General features: G+C 45.4%; 4 protein-coding genes across 4 annotated transcripts; 2 read left to right on the top strand and 2 right to left on the bottom strand.

Annotated features, from left to right (window-relative positions):
• Window positions 1-68: 68 nt before the first annotated feature.
• MCYG_03864 (translation initiation factor eIF-2 alpha chain kinase) lies at window positions 69-2,468 on the top strand (the record flags this gene model as incomplete). The annotated part of the gene is made up of 2 exons (XM_002848312.1): window positions 69-819; window positions 850-2,468. 2 exons carry the CDS (start codon window positions 69-71, stop codon window positions 2,466-2,468), a joined length of 2,370 nt encoding a protein of 789 aa, XP_002848358.1.
• Window positions 2,469-2,758: 290 nt separating this feature from the next.
• MCYG_03863 (C6 zinc finger domain-containing protein) lies at window positions 2,759-4,315 on the bottom strand (the record flags this gene model as incomplete). The annotated part of the gene is made up of 3 exons (XM_002848311.1): window positions 2,759-3,688; window positions 3,995-4,144; window positions 4,247-4,315. The coding sequence occupies 3 exons, from the start codon at window positions 4,313-4,315 to the stop codon at window positions 2,759-2,761; spliced, it is 1,149 nt and encodes a 382-aa protein (XP_002848357.1).
• Window positions 4,316-5,180: 865 nt separating this feature from the next.
• On the top strand, window positions 5,181-8,740 carry MCYG_03862 (DNA polymerase delta catalytic subunit; the record flags this gene model as incomplete). The annotated part of the gene is made up of 4 exons (XM_002848310.1): window positions 5,181-5,600; window positions 5,679-6,044; window positions 6,106-7,922; window positions 8,002-8,740. 4 exons carry the CDS (start codon window positions 5,181-5,183, stop codon window positions 8,738-8,740), a joined length of 3,342 nt encoding a protein of 1,113 aa, XP_002848356.1.
• Window positions 8,741-9,148: 408 nt separating this feature from the next.
• MCYG_03861 (kynurenine 3-monooxygenase) lies at window positions 9,149-10,934 on the bottom strand (the record flags this gene model as incomplete). Its single annotated transcript, XM_002848309.1, has 4 exons — window positions 9,149-9,931; window positions 10,002-10,475; window positions 10,550-10,767; window positions 10,823-10,934. 4 exons carry the CDS (start codon window positions 10,932-10,934, stop codon window positions 9,149-9,151), a joined length of 1,587 nt encoding a protein of 528 aa, XP_002848355.1.
• Between the last annotated feature and the right edge of the window lie 1,371 nt (window positions 10,935-12,305).

Genomic DNA, 12,305 nt, shown 5'->3' with positions numbered 1-12,305 from the left:
GGCTTGGTTGGGAATGACGAGCTGTTCGTCTACCCTGAGTGTGTGTTTTGTGCTCATCCTGATTGACCATGTCTATGTTTCGTTCTCCTCAAGATGATTCTTCCTCTTCCGAGTCAAGCTTTATATCTTCAGAAGAGGAACATGAGAGTAGCCATACACCCAGGCAGCGTGGCAATTCTAGCTCCGTCCATGATGTTGAGCCCGCCGGTAGCTTGGATACGGAGTCTACGGCCGCAGAGATACTTGGAGGAAGCTCGATATACGGAGACCTGGGCTTCCGTGATATCCCTGATGTGGACGCCGAAGGCCATGCTGCTCTCATGACTGCAGCTCTTCTTGAACACTACTGTCTAACCAAAGCATGCGGCATCCTAAACGAGCAGTCGGGGAATCGTGGACAGTATACGCATGAATCACCAGAGGTCAAGCTGCTGGGACGGCGTCTATATACATACCAATCCAAGTTCCTGTCATCTCATGGAATCGTGGCTCCGGGGGTCGATAACGATAATTGGGAGAGTACGAGACAGTACTATAGGGAAGGACTTGATACCATCGGCATGGCTGCGTTGGAGGGATTAAATCTAAGCTCTAGAGCGGTACAATCTCCTCGGGATACACCTCAAGATTCGTTCATGGCTCTAGATGCAAAAGAGCACTCGATGGAAGACACGGTGTTTACGATGAAGCAGTCGACGAACATCAGTTTCCAACGGCTGATAACCGGTAAAACTGGTGTCCCACAAGGTCAAAACCAGTTTGCTTCAGGGTTGTTGAACCGGCTGCAGCGTCAAGCCACCCCGCTTACACGACCAATCAGTATACCTTTCCTATACTCTCACCCGTCAGGGGTAGGAGGGTCTCGGTACGCAACTGAGTTCGAGGAAGAAGCACTGATAGGGAGAGGTTCATATGGCGTTGTATACAGAGTCAGACACCATGTTGACGGGCAAGGTTACGCTGTGAAGAAAATCCCACTCAGCTCTAAGAAGCTACAGCAGCTGCAAGAAAGAGGCCTGAGAGAGGTTGACAATATATTAAAGGAGATTAGAACGCTGGCGAAACTAGAACATACAAACGTTGTTCGTTATTACGGAGCATGGGCAGAATACTCACCCACTCCCGTAGCCTCTCGTTCCTCTTCTCCTCCCAAGCGGCAACAGACACTACTCAACCAGCCCTTCTCTGAGTATGACGGTGGTACATCCAGTTGTGGGATTGTGTTTGAAGAGTCAGACCATGGGGTTGTGTTTGAAGAACCATCTGGCTCTTCACAGGCGCACGAGGAACACTCAGGACCATCGAATGATAGGTTGTCTGCTGGTGAACATGACCGTCGAAGGGGAAGTTTTGCTACAGTCTCCTCAGAGAGGTCGATGAAGTCTTTTGTGGCTAGTGTCGAAGAAGACGAAACAGACACAAATGACGATGAACATGTCGAATCTATACCCCGCCAGCTCAGTTTTTCGTATTCGGGCCAAACTTCTGTCAGTGAATCAGGGCCTGACATCTTCAGTGACGGACTAGGAGGCGGAGGGTCAAATATGCAACTCGATAGAAAATCTAGAGCGGACCCTACTGCGCCAGTCATCCTACATATTCAAATGTCGCTTCATCCACTGAGCCTTGCAAAGTACCTAGCTCCACAAGTTGACAATGGCCCTACGAACACCCCCCACCATTGCTACCATATCGTACCATCCGTCAAATTACTTCTTGGAATTCTCTCAGGGGTAGACTACCTACACGCAAAAGGAATAGTGCACAGAGATTTAAAACCTGCAAATGTGTTTTTATCTCCCTCAGATACAGAACTAGATACACATTTATGTCCGATCTGTAGTCACCACGGACATGACCACAAAATCTTCTACTCTATCCCACGGATTGGTGATTTCGGTTTGGTTGCCGAGTCGCCAACTTATGGGAAGAATCCGGTATCAGAGGAGCTTCCTTCTGCGCCCATACGCCCAGTTGGAACAGAGTTCTATCGCCCACCAGCTCACTCATTCCGTACCCAAGGTTCTACCAGCCTACATCCGTATGCGGACAATTCACTAGATATTTACGCACTTGGAGTCATCTTGTTCGAGCTTTTATATAAGATCGATACTCGCATGGAGCGACAAATGGTACTGTCAAACTTGACCTGCTCTCCCAATAGTTTATCTCACTTTGGAGAATCTGTATCCCCAAAAAAAGAATCCGGCCTATCGTCCCCTGTCCTACCACCGGATTTCACAGATAAGATCATACACAACTGTATTAATCACAGACTTTCCAAGGATAGCACTGACAACGGTAGTAACCATGTTGACGTCACAGCGAAGGATATTGCAAAACGTTTGGAAATGTGCATCACTGGAATGGTGGACCCGGATATTCAACGTCGATCAACCTGCAAGAGAGTTAGAGAAGAACTGGAGACGATATGTGATCTGGCTGAGCGTCTACTGAAGAGAGAATGATTGTTACTGCAATTTTGCGAGCGACTGATTAAATGTCTTAATCGAGTGATACCCGACACAACTTGAGTTATCAATGAGCCCTAATAATATTTCAAAATAATAAACAAAAAAAAGAGAAAAAGAAAACGAAGAAAAAGATAAGAAGTAGATGTTAACCATTAGGAAGGAAATGAACATAATCCCCCCTCTCTCTATTCGTGCATTTTTTAGTTAATAATGTACAACTCTGTCATCGTAAGAAATGTAAAAAGAAGACCAAGAGATTAAGGCAACTGCGAGTTCCGACACAGTCAGGAGACATGCGCAAGTACCTCTGATAAGCCGATCATTTGCATAGGCCATTCAACCATCCGGTGCCAAGATGAATGCAGTGATTTATATATGGCTTCGAACAAGTGGCGGCTCCATCCTTCTGACCACCAACACATATCAAGCCGACTTAATATTACACAATAGTGAGCAAGTATCACCAATGCCATTGGTTTCCGAGTGTGCAAAAGCCCCAAGTATGTCTCGGGAACAACCATAGGCCACCGAAAGACACCTTCCCAACTCGATGGGGATCGTTCAAATGACATTCGTAATTCGCGGATTGCATGGTTGTATACAGCCCTGTCCTCAGCGAAGATGTGCGCTGCGCTATCGCCGTTACAGCCATGAAGATAGTCGAGGTGATCTATGACGTCTTTTGACAGCGGGTAGACAGCACCGGAGTCAGCTGGGCGCCGAACCAGTGCGCCAAGTTTACCCTTGACAATGCGTGTCCATTGAGTATGGAGGACCTTATCAACGCCACGAAAAAGATAAAAGTCTTGAACAGCTTGCTCAACTGGGTCTGCAGGTTGAGTGTTTCGCCCTGACTTCGAGAAAGCAAATGCAAGTGCTGCGATTAGACTTGAGAAAGCAAAAACGGCGTGACAATTTGAGGATGATATGTTGTCCAATTGGGGGCGAAAAGCATTCAATGCTAGACTTTGATGCCTGTTAGCCAGTGCAGAGTACTTTCGATGGCTTTCTTCGTCATCAGGATCACTGCATTCAATTATGTGAAGGGCGGCCAGGGCTAATAGGCCGTGCATTAAGAAAGGGTGTTTTATAGCTTCTGCAGGAATGACATTCTTCCAAATGTTCTCATGCTCGTTATTATTAGATAGAGTTTGGTATGTTTTCGTTGTGTAGTGGTGCAGTAGTTCTAGATCGTCAAGATTCAAGGTGTCTTCCTGTCCACGACCTTGAACCGAAGCAAATATGCTATGTCTTTCTATTCCAGAGGGCCGAAGTGAACTTGACGGAAGAGCAGGAGGGCCCTGATTCAGAATTGAAATAGCTGGAAGTTGGGCCGCGGCGGCAATGGCTCGAAACTGGGTTGGAGGAGTAGTTGTTGGGAGGCTTGTAGGAGTGTGCCTCGGAGTACTCGCGGCGGCGTTTACCGAGGGCTCCGCAGAAGTAGTTGTTGAAGCTATGGGGCCAATTGTGGAAGCTATAGGAGCAGTTGTTGAAGCTATGGGAGCGTTCCCTGGAGCTACTGAAGCTGGAGAATCGGCCGTAGCTTCGGATTGGGTAGTAGGTAATGGAACGAATGAGGCATAATATGGATTAGGAGGTTGGTTTGGAAACTGGCAGTCAAAAACATTGTGTTTTCGACAATTTCCACATGGAGCTGGGGACTCATCACACTATGGGCTGGAAGTCAGTTAACAGTGCAGCGCTGAATTAAGTGCTGGTGGTGTTGTAGGAGCCGTTTCATGCTTTCAATTGGATCACTTAGCTAAGCATACCTTTATTCTGCGTCGTTTGCATTGGTAACAGCCCGTTCGCGATTTGCGGTGGCTACGTCTGGAAGACATTTTAATATAGAATCACAATCTAACACTGGCTGAGGTTGATTGGATAGAATAAACCATAATGATAGCCTCCTAATATCGACTGGTGCAGATTATCCTGGCACCCTTATGCTTAAAAACCAGCGACTTTCCATGCTTATATGCGATGCTGACCAGGCCCAGCTGTCTTTGGTGCTGGCGAATGCGCGTTTGTTGTTTGATCTCAGGGTCTTGCTACCCAGCTCGTATCTAAATTAAGACGCTTAGTCATTATTTTAAAGTTGGACGGCTAATTATTTTTCCCCGCCCGCGATTCTTCCCGGTCGGATTGGGAGCGGATTAACATATATCCGGTGGCATCAACGGCCCGGGCCACGTACGCCTGGTAGGAGATATTGTACTCCGTACACCGAGCTAAGAAGCGAGACAGCTAAGTGGGCCTATTAATGGGTTGAAAAGTGTTGTTAGAGCATTACTGGAATTTTTGAGAGGGTGTCTAGACCTACAGCATGTACTTCCAATGGTATATTCTGCATCATCGAGTTTTACTGACCTGACTAGCTTAAAATCTGAGCATGGCAGGCCGTCTTTTTATATTCAAGAAGCAGCTTTTCGACCTTTGCAAAACTTGCTAAATCGGGAAACGCGCCTCAGTAACGCGAAAATTATTGAGGTGATGATTATGTAATAGGTGAATCGCATGTTATTGGACAAAGAGCAGAGACTATTCTATATTAGGACTAGCTCCACGACGCGGCTGGGATGGCCATCATCAGTTTAATCGAAGCGCGTATTTTTACAAGGCCACTTCTCTCAAGTATGCTGCCTTTCTTACGATTTGGCAAAGAGAATCAACTTACGTTTCTTACAGACTAGGCAAATTAACAATATGCCTGAGTATCTCAAACCTCAGAAGAGGATATTGGGCGATGCAAGCGTCAGCCGCAGAAACGTCCAGGTTCAATCAACCTCTCCTACCTCTGCCAAAAAGCGAAAGCTCGAAACCAGTCTACCACAAGCTAATATTCAGGCACCGCATTTATTGTCTTCGCAAAATGGACTCAAAAACTCATTCGGGTCGGCTTCGCGGTCTCAACCCAAAAGCCAATTCGTCGAGGATGTGCTTGAGAAATTAACTCAGGATATCGGCGACCTCAAGGAGAACAATGCAGAGAAAGATCAGGAATGGGAACGTCCACCTCTGGGTGACTTTGACCCCTCTAGGGACAACCTATGCTTTCAGCAGATTGATGTTCAGGAAGGTTATTTAGGTGGGGGAACCGCCGTTAAATTATTTGGTGTCACAGAGGTATGTTTATCCCTTCTACATTGGTGTCTCTTGACTGATATGGGTATGGCTTCCTAACATTTACTATTCTGGTACCAGAGCGGACACTCGGTACTTCTTCATGTAACCGGTTTCATGCACTATCTCTACGTGGCCGCACCCGTGGCTTTCACCCAAGCTGATTGTGCACCTTTCAGAGCCTATCTCGAAGATCAGCTGGCCATCACAGAGCCAGTGATCCATTCTGTCCAGATGACTATGAGAGAAAACCTGTACGAGTTTCAAGGCAATCAGCAGAGCCCCTACCTTAAAATAACCGTGACAAATCCAAAATCCATCGTCACCGTTCGGTCTACAATTATGAGTGGGTCGGCCAATTATAAAGGCATGTGGAAAGGAATTGAGGGTGAAATTCTAACATTCGACAACATTCAATACCTTTTGCGATTTATGATTGATACAGGGGTAAAGATGTTCCCTATACTCTACTTCTCCACACAGCAGGCTAACCTTTACTACAAAACAGATCTCGGGCATGTCATGGGTTGAGGTACCTGCATCAAAATACGAAATTTTACCGCCGCACCAACGTCACTCAAACTGCCAAATCGAAGCGTCAGTACATTACCGTGACATGATCGCCCACCCTAACGATGGCGAGTGGGCAAAAATGGCACCTCTTCGCATCCTATCCTTTGATATTGAATGCGCTGGTAGAAAAGGCATTTTCCCTGAACCAAATATCGACCCAGTTATCCAGATTGCCAATATAGTCACTCGATACGGCGAGTCGAAGCCTTTTGTCCGTAATGTATTTGTTATGGATACTTGCAGCTCAATTGTCAACACACAGGTATTGGAGTTCGACAAGGAAGAGAAAATGCTGATAGCATGGAGGGATTTCGTGGAAAAAGTTGACCCTGACGTTATCATTGGATATAACATCGCCAATTTCGACTTTCCATACTTGCTGGATCGAGCAGAACATTTGGGCTGCACAAAGTTTCCTTATTGGTCACGATTAAAGGGCGTTCAGTCTCACGCGATAAAGGCGTCCTTTTCTAGTAAACAAATGGGCAAGCGGGACTCTAAAGCCACTAATACCAACGGAAGAATTCAGCTAGACTTGCTACAGCTGGTTCAACGGGACCATCACTTGCGAAGCTACACATTAAACTCTGTGTGTGCTGAATTTCTGGGAGAGCAAAAGGAAGACGTTCATCATACTATGATAACTGAGCTCTACAATGGGACACCGGACTCAAGAAGACGTCTCGCTGTCTACTGCTTAAAAGATGCCTATTTACCTCAAAGACTCATGGACAAGCTAATGTGTTTGGTGAATTACACTGAAATGGCAAGGGTGACGGGAGTACCGTTTAACTTTCTTCTTGCAAGGGGTCAGCAGATCAAGTTCATCTCTCAGCTTTTCCGAAAGGCGCTTGAACAAAAACTTGTCATTCCTGATCTGAAGAATGATGAGAATAGTAACCAGCAGTACGAGGGGGCAACGGTTATTGAACCTGTGCGAGATTATTATCCTGTCCCCATTGCCACCCTTGATTTCGCGTCTCTATACCCTAGTATTATCCAAGCGCACAACCTATGTTACACGACTCTTTTAAATAAACGCACTGTTGAAAAGCTGGGGTTGAAAAAGGGTGAAGATTATATCGTCACGCCCAATGATGATATGTTTTGCACGGCCAAGGTTCGCAAAGGCCTTCTTTCCCAGATTTTAGAGGAACTTCTTTCAGCAAGAAAACGGGCAAAACGGGAGTTGGCTGTTGAAAAGGACCCATTCAAAAAAGCGGTGCTGAACGGACGACAGCTGGCGTTGAAAATTAGTGCTAACAGTGTTTATGGCATCACTGGTGCCACGAATGGCAAATTACCATGTCTCCCTATTGCCAGTAGTACTACTAGTTATGGGCGCCAAATGATTGAGAAAACCAAGGATGAAGTCGAGGCCAGATACACTATATCTAATGGTTATACGCATGATGCCAAAGTTATATACGGAGATACTGACTCTGTCATGGTCAAGTTTGGAACTAAAGATCTTGCGGAAGCTATGAAACTTGGTGAAGAAGCTGCAGGATACGTGTCCTCCAAATTCATGAAACCGATTAAACTTGAGTTCGAAAAGGTCTATTATCCGTATCTTCTTATTAATAAGAAACGTTATGCTGGGCTTTATTGGACCAACCCGGATAAATATGATAAAATGGATACCAAGGGTATAGAAACCGTCCGAAGGGATAATTGTCTTTTGGTACAAACTGTGATTGAAACAGTTTTGAACAAAATTCTCATTGACCGGAATGTTAGTGGAGCAGAAACGTAAGCTTTCCATACTCCTTTTTGCATCTTTCATATGCGGAAGCGTATACTAATGAGAAATGACGTTTTCTTGCTTTAGTTACGTCAAAAACACAATCTCAGACCTGCTTCAGAACAAGGTTGACATGTCAAAACTGGTGATTACTAAAGCCTTAACCAAGGATAAATATTCGGGGAAACAAGCTCACGTAGAGTTGGTTGAACGTATGAGAAAACGTGACGCTGGGTCTGCGCCCACTCTAGGCGACCGTGTTGCATACGTTATCGTTGGCGGCGCCGCAGGAGATAAAAACTACGAAAAATCTGAGGACCCAATTTATGTTCTCGAGAACAACATTCCCATTGATACCAGGTATTATCTCGAAAACCAGCTTGCAAAGCCCTTGACTCGTATCTTCGAACCTATACTTGGCGAAAAGAAAGCTGCTCAACTGCTGAGAGGTGATCATACCCGTTCTATTACCGTCGCGGCGCCAACTTTAGGAGGGCTAATGAAGTTTGCCAAGAAGACACAAACTTGCATGGGCTGCAAGAAACCACTGGTTGGTAAGGAAGAGATGTTGGGTGCTGTGTGCGCCAACTGTCGGCCCAGACTTAGGGAACTATACACACGAACTTTGAATAAGGTATCAGAACTGGAAGTCAGATTTGGTCGTCTCTGGACGCAGTGTCAACGTTGTCAAGGCAGTTTGCATGGCGAAGTCATTTGTTCAAGTCGAGATTGCCCCATTTTCTACATGAGGATGAAGGCTAAAAAAGACGTCGAAGACTCAGAGAAAGAGCTCGCAAGGTTTGATCACGACCCCGGTGCATGGTAGTGAGCTCGCATACAGTACTTTATGGCTCTCCATCCCTTTTTTCTCTCTCAAATCATTCCATTATTGGCTTTCTTTCGTTTCATGTCATGATATCATGTGTTATTATCCTCGATGTCCGGTATAGATTCACTTGGTGCTTACTGCATAGCTAGTTAGGCGGAACGCTGACTTATGTCTCTGAAATATCCTAATGAAACGACGTATTCTATATCTTTCCTGCACACTTATATCGTGACTGTAAACTCTAGGTGCTACTAAAAGAGATCAAATTTACATTCTTATATCTAAGCGCTTAGATCCCGCGCCAAAGCTTGGCGCTTGTCCCACTCCGCAACTATTTAGTAACAGCCTGTTTCAACCTCACTAGTTGTACTTCATCAACTGAACCATTGCATTTATTGACACAAATCAGGTCGACAGCGAGAATTCTTGGGAGGAATGAGAGCTGGCGAGGACTGGAAGTACAGCTGTGACTATAGGGTGCAAAGCCATAATCCCTGCTGCGGCAATGCTAGCAGCTACCATAGCACCGCTAGCAACTACCATTCCAAGTATCTTCCTCTGTCTTTCTTCTTTTTTCTTCACGACACTAAACCGGTCATGCTCGAATTGAATCCTCGCATACAACGACGTCCAACCTAACGCTGGTAGCCATCCACCAAGGAAGCGGTCAATCACGTTCATTGCCCTTGTTACTCGAGATCTGACACCGATTCGAAGCTCATGGTAATGTTCACTCGCAAAGTCAACCATGGTATGAATATCAGGAAGTCTGAATTCTGTATAAGCCTGGACAGTACCCGGAGCACAGAATGGCTTCTCCTTCGCGACACCATTGCTGTCAATTTCTTCCGGCAAAGCAGCCACTGCAGGGTCACGGAACTTCTCGAAAAACACACGCACATCCTCAAGGCCGGTAATCATACCCATGGCATGGAAAGGGGTCATAGTATGACAACTGTCTCCTAAGAGAACCGCGTTATCCTTATATCCAAGCTTCCCGCATTTGATTGATTTTAAAGGAATTTTCTGATGTGCAAGGAATTGTCTTGTTACTTCTTCCGCAGAAAGGAGTTCAGGTACAATTCCAGCAAATTCCTTAGCAAAAAAATCCGAGAAAGTCTCAGGATGCGCTTCAAAATACCTGAGCTTTTGTGTATCGCAAACCATCCCAGCCCTAAATGATCCATCCTGCGGAGAGTCAACGAAGCCCATATCAAAACTTAAGAAAGTATAATAAGATATGGAGTAAGGTACATACAATATCTGTTTGCGCAATAACAATGCTCTGGTTAGCTGGCCAGATATGAAGGCATTTAGGATCCATTGGATAGTTCCCATTCTCATCTGGAGGGAATATCAAGTCGCACCACATTGCGTTGGCGTACGTTTGTGAAAAATCCATCTCAAGGCTTCGCATCATGCTTTGTCGAACACTTGAATAAGTTCCATCTGCTCCAATCAGGAAGTCAAACTCGACTCGCTTTGTCTTTCCTGACAATGAAGATATCTTTACACTCTCGACTTCATCCTCGCGGGGACTTGGCTTTACCTGGCCTTTGACAGTATTTGCAAGTTCTTGTTCAGAATAGCGAGATTTTTCTTGCCAAGCCACTGTCTCAAAGGTAGCGAATTTTCCTTCGAAATCGCATGCTGACAGCCTTTGGTTGAAAAAGAGCTTTGCGGTAGGCTCTCTAAGAAGTGCCAACATGACATGTTTTGTGATCTTTTCGCGCTGCAGGGTATGTAGGCACTATATGGATACTGATTAATAATTTGGAAAACTGCACAGCTCATTATTCAACACACCTGCCCTTGGGGGCCATATGTCATTGGGATTTCCACGTGCTTGCCGTGAGTGCCCCATGTATGCACCATCCGTTTATATACCGGCCGCGAGTTGTCCAGGATATCGTCAAGCAACCCCGGAACTTCTGCGGCAGCAATGGCTCTGATACCACGTTCAGAGAGCGCGAGAGGGATGACAGCAATATCTGGCCTGGCATTTGGGTCCCCATAATTTGGATCTAAAGAAGCTGTGGTTAGTTGATACCACAAATACACTTGCTAATCGGCACTTACCATCTCTAAGCTCATACAATTCGACTTGATAACCCCTTCTAGCTGCATATAGAGCCGCTAACGCCCCGACAGGGCCCCCTCCAACAACCACAACCTTCTGTTGACAAGCCATTATTTAAAGTAGGTGCAAGAATTTTCTGATATATGAGTGAAGTGGTGATAAAGGAAATGAAGTCGAGCAGGTTTCCACACTTGGGTTTCACGGCAGCTTATATACCCTTTATACCCTTGCACTATCGACAGATGATGGTTTGAAGTCAAAGTTTATTGCTCTGCGGATATGTTATAGGCAGAAGATGCCGGGCCTTGAGGCTTAGCGCAAACCCATCTTCTGTCATGATATCTTATGGATTTTGGAGCAGTTTGATATCAGCCTCCTTTTAATAACGAGAACGGACTGGGTACCAATTGAATCATATCTAATGATCATCAGGGTCCGCATAGGGTTCATGCCGTTTACATATACAGCAAATCAGCCGCTGGCCATCTTGCGAGCTTTTTATGGAATCCCTGTAAATTGATGTCTATTCGCCTATGCTCTCAAGACAGTCATGTCGGGCAAATTACGACTAACGACCTTTTCCCCATACATTAGACTAACTTCTTTTGCAGGAACCCACTTTTCAACTACTCACTCTTTACCTGCGAAATTAAACTTATCGGATGCTAAACCGACTTCACCAATGCTGCACACGTCTAGAATATTCCTATTCTGGAAATTTAATTCCTCCTGACAGTTTTCTGTATGACAAAACCGGCCAAGTCTTGTTTCAGAACCAAGCAAATACTTCGTCTATAATGCAAATGGAGGGTTACGAGTCCTCATAAGAGGCTGCCCACTGGTGTGCCAGTCATCCTACCATATAAATGAAGCTTGTGCTACAGTTTTGTTCCACACGAGCTCACTGCCTCCGAACCTGCTCCTAGTGTAACGATCGGAGCCCATAAAATTGGAGCAACTCTGTTAACTTGACTGGTAAAAGTCTACCGTATGCTTATAAGTGAGACCCTCTTAGCTTCTTCGATTCCGTATGCTATCCTACATACGGCAAGTTGGTCATAACAGGAAGTTCAATATAATTTTCATTCCCTCGTGCTCGTCTTCGGTTGCGGAACTCATTCCTACTGCATAAATCTTAGAAGCCTATTCTCTTCCTCTCATGACTTACGAATCCTTTGATAGCAAAGATGGCATTGGCCCAAGTGATGGCGATACTGTACATTCATCGCTGGAGGAACCGAGCTCACTCTAGCTTTTGGCCATGTGAATTCATTATTACTGGCAAATATAAATTAACCCTGCAGCGGTAGGGTTATCCCCTGCTACGAATAGAAATCTGTTTATATATATAGATGCAGAAGCGAATATTGGTTGCATTTAGAGCGCTGCAACATCAGACTTGCCACACAGAGAAGTCATTCACTCGTTAACCCCTGGCATCTCTCGCCTGTTAGTTTCACTCGCTAGACGGCATAGGGCTCA

The sequence above is a fragment of the Microsporum canis genome, genomic scaffold (assembly GCF_000151145.1).
Source record: "Microsporum canis CBS 113480 supercont1.3 genomic scaffold, whole genome shotgun sequence".
Taxonomy (NCBI): domain Eukaryota; kingdom Fungi; phylum Ascomycota; class Eurotiomycetes; order Onygenales; family Arthrodermataceae; genus Microsporum; species Microsporum canis.
The sequence above is the reverse complement of the archived record's forward strand: the minus strand, read 5'-3'. Positions and strand labels throughout refer to the sequence as shown.